This window comes from Telmatherina bonti, assembly GCF_933228915.1.
Source record: "Telmatherina bonti genome assembly, chromosome: 5".
NCBI lineage: Eukaryota > Metazoa > Chordata > Actinopteri > Atheriniformes > Telmatherinidae > Telmatherina > Telmatherina bonti.
In genome coordinates this window covers 22,632,042-22,649,701 of record NC_136623.1, presented here as the reverse complement: position 1 = coordinate 22,649,701, position 17,660 = coordinate 22,632,042, and the positions used below count along the sequence as shown (strand labels likewise).

Below are 17,660 nucleotides of genomic sequence, written 5' to 3'. Positions count from 1 at the left end.
TGTGTAGAGAAATCTCTTGCATTGCTCACGAACATGCCCCAGCTGAATGAGACAGCTGTTTAATGAGCTAAATAAAGCCTTGGCCTGGACCCTTGAGGCAGGAATCCTTCACTGAATTGGCAGCCTTGTCAGTTCAGCACAAAGCACGTGTAAGAGTTACATTTTCTAACAAGATGAGATATGATGAAAAAAATATGCAAAATGAAGCAATAGTCTTTATCAGATTGGTAGAAATAATATCTTCTCTGTTGACAAACAACAACAACAAACTGTAGCCCTGTTTTGGCCCAATTAGAAAAATGAATGATAGATGTGGGAAAGTTAATTTCCAATACAAGTTCCTGTGTAAGGCTTATAGATGACTTATAAGCACACTCTGAAATGCATATGAACACACTGAGTCTAAGTGTTTACTGTACAAACCTAGATTATAATTTATTAATTCTAAGGTGTCTGAATGTCTGAATTTACATTAAATTATATAAGAGCAAAATAAATGTATTAAAAAACAAGAAAAAATATTACAAAAAGAACAAGACTAGAATAAAATGAGCTTGAACTGAATGTTAAATAAATCAATAACAGTATATAAACAATGACAAAAACATAAATAATGGTAGCAAATGAAAACAATTGATTAAATACATAAAAAATAAATCAAATAAAAAGGCTAGAAGTGGTTTGTTGCATATTTGTGACACTAGTTATATAGAGGTTAAGACGATGCAAATACAACTTCTCTGTAAGCTGTTCAGTTTAAATGCAAATGTTCATATATGTCAAAAGCATGCTTTGTTTTGCATCATGCAAATGGAGTTTCCCATCAAAAAGGGACTTTCCTCTCCCTTACAGTGACAACAGAAAGCTAATTGTGTCTTTACATGACCTTGGCGTTTGGATGAGACAAAGATCAGGCTTAGCCGTAATGACTCACCAGCATATTTGGGAACATTGGATTCATCCATGGACCAGAAACAGTGATCAAAAGCAAACACCTGCAGAGAAGAAAGCACAGAATGCATAAATACACATTCTCACACTTGTCTGAGCATGTACAGCACAACATGTGATCTGATCTTTTGTAAAAGTGTTTATTTCTGAGGTAAAGACAGGATTAATGTGTGGCACCATGCCACCCTGCTGTACAGTAAATCACAATGGCTGAGCGAGTAAGCTGAAGCCTGAGCATTTGTTTGAGCTAACGCTTATTAACACAGCACTATGGCTGTCTGCACAAATCCACTGTGAGCAGCCCAGCATTCTGTCATAGTAGCTGGAGTTAAATGAATTCATAAATCAGGGTCAGTGCTTCCTAAGAAAAATTCCAGCTCCCAGTGACCCTCATCTCCAAGGAAACCAGACTGTAGCAGTTCACAGTGGTGCCGGCTAGCTCTTGGCCTTTATCACCAGGTCCCGCGGCACAGACTTCAACAGCAGAAAGCCCTCTTATCCTCCAAGCACCTGCATGAACTCTATCTGGAGGGATCACACACAGAGGGGACGCTCTCTGGAAAAGAGCAATGGCCTCATTTACCAAAGAGCGCAACTCCTCACACACAAAAACAGCACCTGTTTGCTGATGTGTTGCATTCGTGTGAATCCCTAAACATTTCACGTTTTCCTTCAATTTCTGTTTAAGTAGCAACAATTAACCATGTCCTGTCTACTGCAGCATTATACTACAACTCAACCACGCTCATACTGATTTAAATATTCAAATGAACGGTTAGAAATGCAATCCAGGAGTTTTACAGTGTAAATAGTTGGTTTAGGCTTGTTTAAACTAGTGACTGTACTTTATATATTGTCTGCATTATTTAGAACTGCTGTTTTCCAAAGAAATAGTCAAATAAGTCTATAAGAAATGTTTTGCTCTATAAGCGGCATTTATTTATGAGCGCTTTAACCTCATATTTTCTGCATAGTTGCTACAAAACTTAAAAGAGACACGACTTCCTTTTTTTTCACTCTTATCACGCTTACAATGCAGCATATGTACTTCTGGCTTCCAATTTACTGATGCTGCTCCACAAAAATACTTTCCACACCACAAATACCACAAAATAATTAAAGTCCCTTTTAATCATAATAAGGGCTAATGGGCAGGGAACCAGTGGTTGCACAGTCAGCATGGGAAGCACCGAGATCACTGAATGCTATGAAAGCAAGACCTCCTCTTGTGACTTCAGACAAGTGAGTGGGTGCCATTCTTGGGAACAAAAGTCCCATCATTCTCAATTAGGCCTGGTTTGGAAACTAGGGCTTCAATGCCCTCTGGTCTGTCTCTGTCCAGTCTGAGGGTGTGATTGCACAACAAATTGTTCCTGAGTGGACAATTATTATTAATCAGCAGTACAAATAATGATGAAGCGGAGAAGCACAAAGCCCTTTTTGTTATTTCTCGGATGAAAACTAGATGAATGTGATTGTACTTAAGAATGTAAAGGGAACTGGGAAAGCACATCTATACCCATATTAAGAAGAATTCTTTTAAAACTTTCTGTGTCCACTATTCCCTCCAGATCACCACGTAAATTGAAAGGAGCCAAGTTAGACCGCAATCAATTCTCAGAAAAATAAAAATCACACAGAAGTTTCTAACAGACAGAAAAACAGGGGAAAAACATAACCTCCTCGTTGGAGGTAGTAGTTTGATTGTCATAACTAAGCACACAGACACGTGCTTGTCTAGCTTAGGGTTATTACAGGGCAGCTCAGGTTCACATGCCCCAGAGACCATGCTCGCCTGCAGCCCAGACTAATGCTCCCCTGGTCCAGTCAGGGGGCCGAGTGCACCGAGCACAAAGCCTGTCCCTGGTGTGTGAAACATCTCTGAGCTAGTCACCAGTGTGTTGTCAAGGGGGGAAGTGGGGGTGCACTCCAACAATGCAGCTTTGAATGTGCACACACACAGCCCCAATGTCCATGCTCATCCCTCTCTCCATTGTAGAGCCTTTGTGGGTGTTCACGAGATCTTACAGCGCTGACACATTCACACGGACATCTATCCAGCTCCTGCTGACCAACCAAACTACCACAACACTTTCAGTCATGTTCCTAGAAACAATGTCAAAGCAGTGGATGGACCTGTGCAGGGAATCTCTCAGCTCTACAGGAGAACCGTGCTGTTCATTCTGCACCTTACTTCTGTATGTATCCTCATCTGTGATGCTGCAACTATGACTGAGAAATCCCTACGACGGTCTGAAACTTATTAGATGATGCTTGGCGGAGTTACTAAAGAAAGAAAGAAAGAAAAAAATGAAACAAACATACCTTGGGTTGTTTCCTGCTGAAGTAGAAGACCGATCCATCATGCACAGAAGATACCCGCAGGTGAAACAGAGACAGAGAAACAGAAGAAATAACATGGTTATCATTTACAGAGCAGGTTCATACACAAATTATTCTCACAGCAAGAATTTCTCAGCACTGATACTTAAGTGTGGAATTAAATGGACTACAATAAATCAAAAGATTCTAATTTCTTATGAAAATTCACTTTTTTTTTTTTTTTTTTAAATTTACACACTCTAAAACTCCTCTAGAGACTTCTTCGTTCAAAGCTTTATTCACCCATTCATTCACTTCCGCGCTGCACACGGCATTTCCTGGTGGTGGGTGCTGCTGTGATTGGGTTCATAATTGGACCAGTGGAGCGTGAGCAAGGGAAGAGATTTAGGATTCAATGTCCCACTGACTCTGTTGAATAAATAGCTCTTATTCCTGTGGACTTAACACTGAGGCCAGTCTGGGGAAGCTGCACTCAGCATGACCAGCTGCCGGAACTCTGAACAAAAGGGCAGTATATATGCTTCTAAGTTATGTGAGGTTGTTCTCTTAACTAAAGAAGAAAGAACTGTAACTTAAAAATCAAACAGCTCCTCAACACATTCCCTCTTCTGTATGGGGTTGCATCCTGCAGCATGATGCCCTACAACACATACCAATACTCCACATCCCCAGTGATTCTACATCTGCCACAGTAATGCCCTTCAACAGTAAGCAGATCCCTCCACCAGACACTTCCTGGCACTAAGAAAAAGGTGGACATCACCTTCTTTTGGTAACTAATACACTGCAGGGTCCTTCAGGAGAACTGAAACACTGCACCAGTGTGCGTCACACAAATCTGAACTGAGTCACAGACAACTTGAAAGTGGCATGACGATGCTCACATCAACTCAAAAGAGCTTTTTCTTCATTTTAATTCTAGTTTTGCTATGCAAGGTGAGCTCCATAAAACTAAAAATGACATGCATTGTCTTGACTACACTCAGCCAATTAGCATGATGATGATGAAGGCCAGAAAGAAACTGGCAACGTAAGAGGGCTTCGGAAGAGTTCATATCCTGAATCCAAACATGGGCACTGACAATAAATGATTTTCCGTTTGGGTTGTTCTTAAATGGTGAGCCTGGATGTGTGTGTGTGTGTGTGTGTGTGTGTGTGTGTGGGGGGGGGGGGGGGGGGGGGGGGGGGGGGGGGGGGATACAATATAATAAATAGATCAACAGCAAACTTTCTATGGACAGGATGCAGAGGTACACAGGCTACTGACCAGGTGCCTCCCCAAAACCCCCCAAAAAATACTATTGATCTGCCACCAAGCTATAATATAACGAGTAACATTAGAATCTGCACATCAGCAGCAGAATCTAAACCATCACAGAGCTGCTGCTGCAGTTTGGTTCATTGTATCATCTACTGTATGTACAGTTAACACATCTGCTTCTGGTATGCCGAGAATGCTGCACATGACAATAGGAGGAACTGTTTCTAAGCGCCTATATTTAGAGAACTATTACTCCCTAATACACTGTTTATTTCCAAAAACTGACTTCCTTTCAATTTTGTTATAACATAGAAATTTCATCTTGCTTTGTGTATAGGAACCTAACAACCCACCTCCCCCCAAATACGTAAAGTACATTAGGCTCCAGTTCTCCCACTCAGCTTCAGAAATAATCTCTCTAATCGCCCCAGAAATCTGTGCACCTCTTATCTTTTTTTGCAGAAAACATCTAAGCTACGGCCTGTCGTATATTCATTATTCAGTGAATCGTTTTTTACTGTAATGCAAAATGGAAAAAAAAAACATTTCTACTTACATTTCTTCATCTAAAAATGCTCCCAGAAGCAGAATAATCACTGATGTTATACTGTGAGCATGAAGCCCACAGGCAGATTGTGTAACAGTTAACATGCATGCCAAATTAAATCTTGAGGGCTTATTAAATACATTGTTGTGGTTGCACAGTACAAATGTAAAACACCACAGAAAGACACAAATGTATGGCACAGAAGTGCCAGATAGCATCAGACTCTAACCCCCCCCCCACCCCCGAGGCAGATACACTTACCTTCTGTGGTGCCAGGATGGCATTACTGCATCTAAAATTCCCTTTGGGTACCAGTTGTGTGGGCCTTCATGTGTTTTATCAAGGACAGGGTGAAGCTCTCACGCTTTCAGCTACCTGACACCAAAGCAGCCGTGAATGATTTGGACTTGGCTGGAGGTGAAAACTGGCCTCTCATACCATTTTGCTTAATCCTACATGTGATATTTGTGTGGTGTCATGCAGATCAAAGAAGAAAAGAAAAATCTTGCTCCTAAAAGTCCTATTTCTTATCATCAGAAACCCCCTTTATGCCAGACTGATTCTTCACTTTTTGTGGACAGATTGAGCCAGTGGCATTAAACATGACAGATGTGTCATCTTTTTGTGCCTTGCAGCTCTAAACGAAGGTACAGAATTCAGCTTCGGCAGTGGACGCCCCCACCCCCTGTGGTTACAGAGATGGATTAAGGCCACTGGGTTATTATGCCACCAAAAACTGTACTCTTCAAGCCCAGTAGACCACACACCAGATTAATGTACAGTTCTATCCACTCACCAGAGTATCTATCTGGTCTTAAAAAATTACACTGCACAGACAGAATCTCGCTGGTGTATTAGATGGAGCAAATATTTCTTCTCTCTCCCCCCCCTCCCTCGCTTTGATCCATCATCACTAATCATATCAGAACCTGGCTGGCTGAACAAAAATGAGCTCATTTCTTCATGAGTTGCTAAATGATGATGGCAATGATACAAATTTAAATGTGTGCATGTGAATATGGGAACATTCCTTGGAATTAATTTCTCTTGTGCACACACTCAGACATATGCAACATTTCTAACTGGCACTCCCCATCACATATCTGGATCGTTCCTCTAGGGTCTAGACCTACTGTTAAAGCTACAGCTCAACCACCTTTTTAACCTCCGTTCACCCAAACGTGACCTATTCCTGTGAAGCTGTCGACAAGCTTCAAGACAATGAAAATCTACAAGCTCTACATCCAAAATGCAATGCTGAGGCATCCCTGCATGTGTGTAAGTGTTCAGTTACAGAGTTGCAAGCTCTCTCAGGCTACAGGCTAACATTTCAAATAGCCTCCCAGTATGTTTAGAACAGAAAACTTTGGTCCCCACCCACTCAAGGCAGAGGTCATGCTGCTGCACACACGTTGAGCAGATATACAATGAGAAGGGACTGAGGTTTTTTCAAGAAGTATACAGTTGAAGTCTTGTACACTTCTATGAGTATATATAAACTAAACATGACAAGTGGCTAGAGTCAGAGATGTACATGGAATTGAAAATATTTCCGACAAAACAGTGAAGGAAGTTAGCTGATTGATGACAAAAACATAACAATCCAAGTTACTGGCCGAGTAAACTCCTTCATTACAAACCAGCTCTGGGACTTCTTACCCGCTTCTCACAGGAGCTGATTCCTGGTACAAAAAGCCCTAAAGCTTCTTTGCTTAACACACCTACAGTAAATATGCAACATCGTAACGTTCAGCAACACCACAGCTTAACAGCTCTTTATCTACTTTTAGGCTTCTACTCTACTCCTCCAAACACCAGCAACCACTAGGTTTATTTAAATGTGTTTTGAGTCATAGTAAACACATGAGTTTTGTTAAGATAGAATATCAGTATGTGTCCATAGCATGAATAAAAACATTTTCAAGCTCACCTAAATAACAATTATAAAAAAACACTTTTGGGATTAATATGAATATCCCTTTGGAAGGATGCACCTACAGCTCCAAACCTCTCTGAAACCTCATACTACAGTATGTGACTATTATCTCTGCAGAGGTCAACTTTAACAAAGTGAAGTTGAAAACATTTACAGGTTTTGAGATGACTTTTAAATGGCAGAACAGAGCTACAAGTTATATCCAAGGTAAACAAGTTTTTTTTTCTCATATCTTTTCTCATATGAGTCATTAAAACAGTTTTCGGAAGAACTGACCCATCAGTACAACTAATGACAATACTAGAAGAGACCTTGACTTACGTTTTTATTAACTTTTCAAACAAATTTGCAAAGTCATTATAACATCATGTAAAAGCACAAACACTTCAACTACAAAGTATTCAAGTAAAGGCATTTGCATCACTAGTCCTGACAAATTCTGTGTTTTTCTAACAAAGGAACTTATGGATCATCCTGAAAACTAGTTTCCAGTGAGGCTGAGGGATATCACCCAATAGGTCATGAACGTAACACCAGGACCTTTCTGTATCTTTGATTTTATTATGATTTTGTTATTTGTATTTTCTTTTATGCTTTTTTTCTGTAATGCCTTTAATGTTTCATGTAAAGCACTTTGAATTGTCTTGTACATGTGCTATATAAATAAACTTGCCTTGCCTTTGAGACTGTTGTTGCAAAGAAAGAAGTGACAAACACAGAGGCAAGACAACCTCACAGCTTTCTGAGTCAAAGGATCTCACAAACACATGATGCTCATACCAACTTCAGCATGAGGCCTCGGCGTTTCCAAAACAAATGTTGACAACACATGGCATATGATGCAGGAAGGGTCTAATTTAATCCTCTCCGGCATTTCTGACACACCAGTGACAAGTTGGGTCAGTAAGCTGCAGACAAAGGGTGTTTACAATGAAATCAAGAGAGTTGTGCTAATCAAATGTCTCAAATCTGATAAGTTTAAAATGGAACAAACAAGCTGGAGATGAGTGACGGTCATCAAACTGGAATGAAGGGAAGTTGTCGGGACACACCTCCTTTGACTCTGGCTGCTGAATTTCACTCATCAGAACATATCTGGCATGTGTTTGCTAAGGACAACAGAACACCAGATCCAGTGCTGATGAAGAGGACATACCATTACAAATATTATTTACTGAACGCAGAAATGCTTACTGACTACAGTTGTATTCTTGAATTGAATATTCCAGACAAGCTCAAAAGAGAAAAAAAAAAGGCATATAAACTAAAAAAGAACATAAAACCATTAAATACAACATACCAATTTCCAAACTTCAAAAAAGCCTCATCTGAGAGAAGCCTGCCAGGAAATTATCATGGAGACAAAAAAGTCTGAAAGCAGATTTTTACATATGCTGCTGCCCTCAGTATGAGGCCGCATCTTAGATTAATGAGGCACAGACTTGACAAAGAGGGAGGGCGCCATCTTTTCTCAATTCCAGTTTGAGACCTAAACAATGTCCCACCCTTTAAATAAACAGCAAACAGCCCTTGAGGGAATGCAATTGTTTCATCTGTGTTCTTATGGCACTTTCTCCAGACTACAAGAAAACAGAAAATACAGGCTGGTGTGGTGTATTTTAGGCCCACTGACTCTGAGAACAAGATCATACTGAGTGGAAAGGTTGATTATTGGGACACAGCGAGTAAAATGGAAAGACAAAGAGAACATTCCTGAGGGCAGTCACTGGACAAGGCAACACTGTCATTCAGAAATGGGTTGTGTTGGAAAGTATGATGACACTTGCTACAGTGTGACCTCTATGACCAAACTTTAAAACTTCCAAATTCCCAACTTTATTTAACAAAAATATGTGTTGTTTATATATATCAATGCAGTATAACATATGAAAAGGACATCTTGGCTGAATCCTCTTACAAAAGAGATTGTCAATCTCAATGAGACTTTCATTTATTCATGCATTCATTATCTGTGCCGCTTAGTCTGACTAAGGGTCGTGGGGAAGCTGGAGGCTATCCCAGCAGTCTTTGAGTGAGAGGCGGGGTACACCCTGGACAGGTCGCCAGTCCATCGCAGGGCCAACATAAAGAGATAAACAACCACTCACAATCACTCCCTCAATGAGACTTCTCCAAAATTACTGTTTTGTTTTTTATGTGAAGGGCCTAGACAAAAGAAAACAAGTTTATCAATTAGATTCTGGTGTTGGATAAATTCTGCATGTACTTTTCAATCTTCCCTTAATCATGTCTACAGATGGATTACTGTTAGTTTTTAAAGCAATACTACTAAACTTTAGTATCTCTTCACACTTTGGTACCCATTAATAATGGCTAATTTAGTAGCTTGTCATTTTCTCTTTCATTTTACCCCCCCAAAAAAATCTGTTTTTGAAGAAGACAATTTTGCATTACTTTTTGTTGAAGGACAATAAATTGAGGACCAGCACACAAGGATACAACATTTGCACATATTTGAATAGCTGTCTTTGTTTTAAGATAAGCAAGGACATACTAGGACAAGCAGCATCCTAATAGTGAATGTCCTAATTGTAACCCCTCTCCTCATCACCCAGATTACAGTACCCAAGTAAGCAAGATAACACAGGCTAGTGGAGATAAATCCTGTTCAGTCCTTGTAACCATAAGTGATAAGAAGAGATTAAAGTGGAAATTACAAGCCTGGGAACAGACATCATCAGATAAAGCCACTTCCACAGATGATCTCCAAGAGCAGACAGAACGTCAGCGGGACCTTTTAACTAAAAAAAAAAAAGTTAGCCGTGGTTTATTTTGGGCTTTTGTTGTAGCTTACTGGTTCGACTACAGAAATTCAAAGAAACGGGGATTCACTCAAAGAAGCTTTTCCAACACTTAGTGTATTTAGTTGTTGCCTGGTGACGGACATGCTGGGGCTTGATGGCAGTAATATAGCCCTATTGTGTGAGTACGAGGGTATTTCCTTGTCAAGATACTCCACCACTCATCCCCTATGCAGACGACAGCCTCAGGTATTTTTCTTCCCCACCATCCCCACCCCCTTTACACCACCCACCCACACCTTGATTATGTCTAAAAGTCACAGGAGTGTAGGCTGGCGCGTGAAAACAAAACTACTTTCCCAGACTCCTATTTCAAATCTACCATTAGTGCCAGCTCTACAAGCAGACGAAAGATGAAACTTTGGAAATGTAACCTTATGGCCTGAAGTCACAATCTATGTTTCATTTGCCCTTCGACGAGATTACTGTTCATTTCTCAGGGAAACGGGAGAGGAGGGTGTGGGAGGATCACGAGTGTAGCCATAACGTTGTGCAGTGCAAAGAATGAGGCTTAGTCATCAAAGGAAATCCCTTATATTACTTAAAATTCTTTACATGACTCTCAAGTTTTGTGCAGTCTGATTAATTCAACTCAGTTAAACACAGAATGGAAAGAAAAATGTCCAATCAATGATCCTACAAGGAATGAACTTCACAAGACTGCATTTTAGCCTTTCACTGAACTGAGAACAGACTTTTAAGGTACTGAGCAGAACCAAAAGCCTTTCCAGTGAGATCTGGATGTTGTGTCTGTTTCATTTTTAAATCATCCACCCTAAGAGTTCTCGACACAAAAATATCTTTTGAAACAGTTCCCTTTCAGAGGCTGTGCCTGAATGCTCCCATGAGAGAGAAAAAGTTCCCATGGTTTAGTCTCCGCAGCCATATTTGACATGCTAATACCCACTAAATCTGACACATTTCCAACACACAGTAACAGGTGTCTTCAAAACATGGACCAAAATCTCAACGACGGGCTATCCTCGTATTCTGCGGCTTCACAAGCAGCACGAAGGAAAATTATATGGTTTGAGAAAACCAAGGTGGCCCAAAACACAGACCCATAACACATGGACCCAAAACACATATACAGCACTACTGCTAAAATGTTCAATAATTATATGCCTAGGCTGCATCACTGAGTAGAGAATGTGACATAAAGAGGGGAAACAAAAATCTCAGCTGAAGACTGAACTACCCTAAGACATCCCAACAATCTGCAATAGCTTTGTCGGGATAGAAAATATCAGCGAGTGACTGCAGACTCCTGCAAAAAACACTGAACATCACTAAGTCCATGGAAGGAATTTCCAGGTAGCGATATGAAATCTGAATCAGATATGGAAGCTCCACTGAGCGATGCCAAACGATGTTTGTGTTTTGTATCAACATAGCAACGGATGAGAGTGGAACAATCCAGCAACAGACTGAAATACCAATAATCTAACATGAAAATACTGAGGATGCAGCCACTCCACATCTCAGTACTTTCACACCTGTGACCTCCAGTTCACAGCAGGCTTCAGCTCTGTTGCTATGCATCCTGTTCCACATATGCAAGCTTTGAGTGTGATTTGTTTAATTGCCTGGAACACAGCCATTGTACAGCAATTTCTCTTCTGATAATTGCCTTAAATACAGGTTAGTAAGGAACCAAGCTGCTGGCAGAGCAAGCTCATTAGCATTTAATGCTGACTGTTTGTTACACAGACCAGCATGTAAAATGTTACAGATTAACAAGGCTGGCTGTGACCCATGAGAAAAGCCTTGATAGCAGCATGAACATGCCTTCTGACACTGTGGACGTTTCCTGTAGACTAAAAATCGTGTTTGTCTATTTAAATTATCAACTTAAAAAGTAAAAAAAAAACACACTTGAAATTAACTTAAAAAAAAAAAAGTATTCTGTTTGATTTCTGTGCATCTTTGGGTAATCAGGTCAGGTGCCAAATCATGTGTGAACCCAGCAGCAGAAGGAAACTAACAAACCAAGCGCAAAATTATTGAACAGCGTTCGCCTGTGATGGGTGAACTGTAACATATCTGACCCCAACTAACAAGCATGTAATTCACAAGCATACAGTCATCACTAGCCTACGTACGGTTTGCCTCTTCATTAATCTAAAAACATGTCGGATATCAAGGCAGAATAAACTACAGTGTTTTGCAGGAGATCTTCCCTCACTTTTAGCCATATCATCTGCTGATGAGACATGTAGTATTAGTGCCACTTTTAAGAGCAACAACAATGCGGTTTAACGCCACTTTGAATGCAATGCAGCATAAATTAGCTTGATTTACAGTAATACCCTGAAGCTCGAGATTAATATATTCAGTCTGATCGACATTCTGATGTCCAACAGTCTCAAACAGAAAGTTTCACTCAATCTGTTATTTTGCAGAAACTCTGTCATTTTCAGGCCTTTAGTATATGAATATAGTAAAGCAGTGCTTTACTGGTTTCATATTTTTTATTATGTGCTGGGTAACTCCTGCACAACAGTTTTCCTGAAGCTTCTGCAGTGTTTTTTTGCCTGTATACTCCAGGTTACTGTCTTGTTGAGATATAAACATCCGTCCAAGCCTGCAGTCCTGAGCACCCTGGGAAATGTTGTCATCATATTGCAGTGCATCCATCTTTCAGTCTATCCTGGTGAGTTGCCCAGCAGAAAAGTATTCCCAGAACATGATCCGTCTGTCACCTTCGTCAACTGTTGGGGTGGTGTTGGAATGGCTAATGGCTTGATTGGTACAAGTCTGCTCTTACAACTTCCCTTTTTTTAGGGTTCGCCCAAGTCCACAAAAGAATTTGAGATCATATTTAGACTGACCGTTGGCTAGTTAGTTATCTGTCTTTTCAACGCTGATTCCACAGTTGGTAGCAGTCAGATTCAGGGTGCATGTTTATGAACCAAATTTTTTTCCATTTCTCAATTTCATTGTCCTTTTTGCACTTAATTGTTTAGTTTTTACTCTGATTGTGTGACCCTTTACAGATGGGAGTAAGCCTGATTGTGTCCAATGAACCAATGACCTTGCTTAGCCATAAGTGGTAGCCATATGTTTACAGGAGAATCCCAAGGACCACTAAGAAACATTAGACGCACCAGAGCTCAACCATTATTTTCAAACACATCACATGAAAAGCCCTCAAGAAAAAAATGTTTTGTTTTATCATTTGGAAATATTGCATGCAGGCTGATGAGACTGATCTGGGAAAACCTAAAAGGACCTGGAAACCTTCCAAATGCACTTCATGAAAATCACCAGACTACTGACATTATGGCAAACTTTGCATGAATTACATAATATCACGTTGCAATCAGATAGGTGACAGGCAGTATGTCCTCTACAGAGCAGCGGCATTGCAGTATTCATTATATAGACCACTGCACTAATTTACTGGGATTAAAGGAAAATTTTCATCAAAAGTTTGTGAAGCAACTTAAGCCATTTTCCTGACTGTCAATCAGGTCCATCATCTTGTTTTTAAGACTAATTTTAGGTTTGTGGTGGAAGATAGTTATTTTGAAATCTCAAACGTTGTTGTTGCTTTATTACACCAGGTTGCACTCTCATTACTGTGAGAGGGCAATCTGTGTTTTTCTACTTTCACTGACAGACATTTCACCCTGGCCTCTGCTCTGCACTGTAAGGACTTGTGCTGTGATGAACTCAAACTAGCGAACAAGGCCAAAGATGCCAATTCCTGACTACAATGTGGTTTTGCCATTTTAACTTTCCAAAGTAAACTCTTGTCAGTATTTTGGCTTTGTTTACCTGTTCTCTCCTTTTGCATTTGAGGGTGGAGGGTGTAGAACTGTTTGGTTGTCCTCCATATCCACGACACATTTTGTGTTCAGTTCAATCTCTGCAGAAAGAAGTTTTTGGGGAAAGTAAGCAGACTGCCGAGGTGTGAAGACTCAAATCTGAGCTCCTTTAATCGTTATTGAAACCAAACTCAAGCAAGACTTGAACCTCATAACTCAAGCAGCAATGGCGAAGAAAGCAAAAACTTTATGATAATTTGGCAGGAATCCACAAAAAGAGTGTGGAAGCAGAAATCGTCGGTATAAAACTTACCCCTGCGGTTCATGGGCCGAACTCTCACCGCAACTTTTACCTTTGTATCCGACATTTTTCTCCACTTTTTACTCCCACCCTGTCTGTCGATGCGCCGAGCTATCAATGTTAGTCTGCAAAAACCCGACAAGAAGGCTGGATTTCTGCCAGAAAAAAGGGGCAGCGGTTACGAATTAAAAACACCCCCAAATAGTCCGGATCTCAAAGAGAACATAAGGAAGTAAGTTCATTTTTTTCTTTTAAATCCATCCAGATTGGCTTCTTGTGCAAATCGAGCTCTCAGCCCCAGCTCCAGACAGCATCCCCACCGCCATCTTCCACTGGGAGCACGACTACTCTCCACTGGCAGACTGGAGAAGCTGAGCTGAGCTGAGGACAGGCTTTACGCACCGCCCCGCTGAACTGGAGGAGAAACCAGTAGACGAGATAAAAGTGGCTCCGCGTGACAAGTTGATTTACATGCGCCAACAATAAGCGTGGTTATGACACAGGAGCACTGAGATGAGGATGGAGAAGACGATGGTGAGTACAGAAGGATGAAGGCTAACTAGTGGAGTTAATATTTCTCTTACACACACGCACACCTTATTATTATTATTATTATTATTATTATTATTATTATTATTATTATTATTATTATTATTATTATTATATATGAAATTATTTTTTAAAAAATTTTAAAAATACGCCCACTAAACAATTGTAGAACAAAATGCCTCGTATTTAATTAGTTTGTTAAAAAAATCACGAAATTCGGTTCCCATCACATATGGTTTACAATTTTCCATTACTTTTTAAAATGTAATTATACAGCACTATATTTACCAACTAAAAAGGTGACATGACTGGTGAAATAAATAATTTTGGATGTCATTCCGGACAACTTTGGTCTGCAGAGAGAGTTTTCACCAGGAAAACACCCCTAAAACAACTTATACCCCTATTTATCACGGTATAATTGTCGAAAGTACATAATAAGCATAGGGTAAACTAGAGACTAAACAATGTTTTTAAAAGATGTTGTGACTGTCAACTCTTTCATACTGTAATTCTACTTAAAGACCCCCCAAATCCGGAGCGAGTTCCTCTTTTTGTACCCAGATCCAGCAGATCAGACACCCATCCAACCCTCTCACACAACATAAATTTGCAACACAATTAACTGAAAATGGCCAAATGCGCCAATACTTGGTTGAAATTAGCCCAAATCCACAAACCAACAGCAGCTACATGTTATTGCACATAGCCAATGCCAAAGTCACTCAAATTTTCATGGTTATAACAGGGAACACATTGCTAATGCATATTTTTCCCACAAAGCAGTAATCTAATTAAAAAAAAAAAAAAAAAAAAGATGTAAAAACCCACAATTAAAAAGTTCTGGAAAGATAAATCTGACTAAACTTAATCACACGGAAAAAAATTTTGCTTCAAACATTTTGGCTTGAAAGCAGAAATCTTCCTTCTCATAGAGGCTTGCTTTTTATTGTGCTTCTTTTAACTCACTTACCACCATTCTTTCTGACCCTTGACACTTTTTAGGGACATATTTCAGGGAACATACACTGAGATTGGAAATAATTTTATTTTAATGTTGTGAAATAGTACTTTATTATTTTCAAAGTTGAGCAAAGTAAGAACACAACAGCTTAAAAACATCTCATGCTTCACACTGCTAAAAACACTTATTTTAGTACTAGCAACTAATCCATCCTAATTTTCACTTCACTTTAATTTATCTCATTGAATACTTTGCTTTGAATCACTTCATATAAGCTAAGTAACAGAACCAGAATCAGATTTTTGAGAATAAATCTTCACTGTATGGTCACCGCCATCCAGGATGATGAGCATGTTGTTTAGCAACACTAGTCCAACAGGGCGGATCAGATTATCTCCCACTAGAGGTGTTAAGACTGGGCCATTATGGAGTTTTCCTAAACTACAAACCAACCCATGATCAGAGTCAATCACTATCACATCTCCATCTCTGTCAAATGCCACAGCGGACATGTTCAGCCTCACTGTGGACTGCAGCATCAGGCTAAAGCTGTCTGTCAGATACAGGAGGTGAAAGTCTTTTGTAAACACTCTCAGCCTTCTGTATTTGTGTCTTTGTGTTGGATGTGTGAAATCAGCTGGGTGCTCCATCACTGCAGTGTTTCCGGTCATCCAACAGTGGGTCACTGCTTTGGGAAACTGAAGGTCTGAGACAACTATTTGATGCTCCAGAACGACACCGTGACTATAGTCCACTTTTACCTTGGAGAGTGTGCCTGCTTGAACATCAGAGACCAGGATGTGTCCACAGTTGTCTGTGTCCACACCCCAGGGTAGCTTGAAGGAACCCTTAATCGATAAGATGTGATTCCCCCTGGAAGTGAAAACTTTTACAGCTTTGTCCCCTGGATCTGTCACCACAACATAACCGGTGGAAGTCACTGCCACATCCGCCGGATAACAGATCTCCCCAGTGGCGTTTCCTCTTTGCCCAAAGCCATGCAGCTTCTTTCCGAGTAGACTGAACACCATCACCCTTTTCTCTGCATCGTGCACCACAATTACTGTCCCCGAAGACCCCAATGCAGCTATGCCAGTAGGGTTTAAGAGCATCCCCCACCCTCCAAATGCAATGCGACGATGCAGACCTGTGTAGGTCAAACCTGTTGTTGTAGAACTTCCTTTTCCCCTGTAAGGAGTAGCAGAGGATGAGGGGCTCCGGGACAACAGAAGCTCTTCCAGGTCACTAAGAACCTGACAATGGGAGGTGCTTTCAACACTGCACAGCTGTCGACAGAATGGGCACTCCAGCTTCCTTAGCAGAGGGTGGGACAAAGCTGTGATGCATTCCAGACAGAGTACATGGCCACAGGAAAGGTTCTGTGGTCTACGCTCCCTCTGTTGAGAGTTAAACATCTCAAAGCAGACTTTACACTCCAATAAGTTGAGCTGGATCTCTCTCAGTGTCCCCTCTGGACTCAGGCAACCAGGATATGGGAGACCAGGATGCTTGTCCATGATGATAGTCAGCCTATGTTGATATTCAGTCAGATAATGCAGGTTGGATCATGCTCAGGAAGCCACAGAGAAAGCCTAGGAATTAAAGTGAGTAAAACGGTAAGGATGAAGAGACACACCGTACTGCTAAGTTTACCATTAAACATGTCCTGTGCTTTGAGGCCTACATCATCACGTGATATCCTGAATATAACCAAAGCGCTCTGCTGCCCTCCTTTGGAGGTCAGCTCTCACATAACTATGGAGAGTTTGTGTTCATGACACTACAATGCAAATATATTTCCACATATATTCAGATGAGGAATGATGAAAATAATAAATACGCTGCATTCAAAATCAGGATCCCCAAAATCGTAGTTTGCCTAGATACTCACAGCAGTAAGTGCTTTAAACTGGACGTTTTTGCCTTGATCAAGTTCTGAATTTACTGTCATCTATAGCTGCTAGTTTCTAAATGAGCAGCAGCTCTGCCTCCAGATACATCCTGTTATAGGTCAGCATGAGACAGCTATTTCAGTCTGTGTTTCATGGTGTGCAGACAGAGAGAAATCTGAACCCATGTGGGCAGTGCTTGAATCAGCCAATCCAGCACTTCTTTGCTACAGCAGGACGTCCTTCAGAGGTCGAGCAATTCATTCAAGATTTATTATTGTGCAACAAACAAAAAAGAAAATCCTATAAAGTAAGAAAGACAACTGT

At 40.5% G+C, this 17,660-nt stretch overlaps 2 protein-coding genes across 9 annotated transcripts in view; both read right to left on the bottom strand.

The window, feature by feature from the left end:
- kif13a (kinesin family member 13A) overlaps positions 1–14,273 on the bottom strand; it is a 37,925-nt gene extending 23,652 nt beyond the window's left edge. For 5 of the 8 annotated variants that reach the window (XM_079240951.1, XM_079240953.1, XM_079240954.1 and 2 more), the window contains exons 1-4: positions 13,944–14,273; positions 13,641–13,731; positions 3,277–3,292; positions 935–995 (exon numbers count right to left, since the gene is read on the bottom strand). In XM_079240951.1, coding sequence (XP_079097077.1) covers positions 935–995; positions 3,277–3,292; positions 13,641–13,731; positions 13,944–13,998 — 223 coding nt within the window. In that variant the 5' untranslated portion in view covers positions 13,999–14,273. The remainder of the gene's footprint in view (positions 1–934; positions 996–3,276; positions 3,293–13,640; positions 13,732–13,943) is intronic. The other 3 variants (XM_079240957.1, XM_079240952.1, XM_079240958.1) reach the window with 1 other exon arrangement.
- A 1,352-nt stretch (positions 14,274–15,625) lies between these two features.
- Positions 15,626–17,452, bottom strand: LOC306756461 (E3 ubiquitin-protein ligase NHLRC1-like). Its single transcript, XM_079241191.1, has 2 exons — positions 17,336–17,452; positions 15,626–17,036 (listed from the first exon to the last, which is right to left on the bottom strand). The coding sequence occupies exon 2, from the start codon at positions 16,959–16,961 to the stop codon at positions 15,720–15,722; it is 1,242 nt and encodes a 413-aa protein (XP_079097317.1). The 5' UTR covers positions 16,962–17,036; positions 17,336–17,452; the 3' UTR covers positions 15,626–15,719.
- Between the last annotated feature and the right edge of the window lie 208 nt (positions 17,453–17,660).

Bases quoted from the DNA above. Each gene is read 5' to 3' on its own strand.
- LOC306756461 (XM_079241191.1), bottom strand. From the start codon at position 16,961: ATGGACAAGCATCCTGGTCTCCCATATCCTGGTTGCCTGAGTCCAGAG.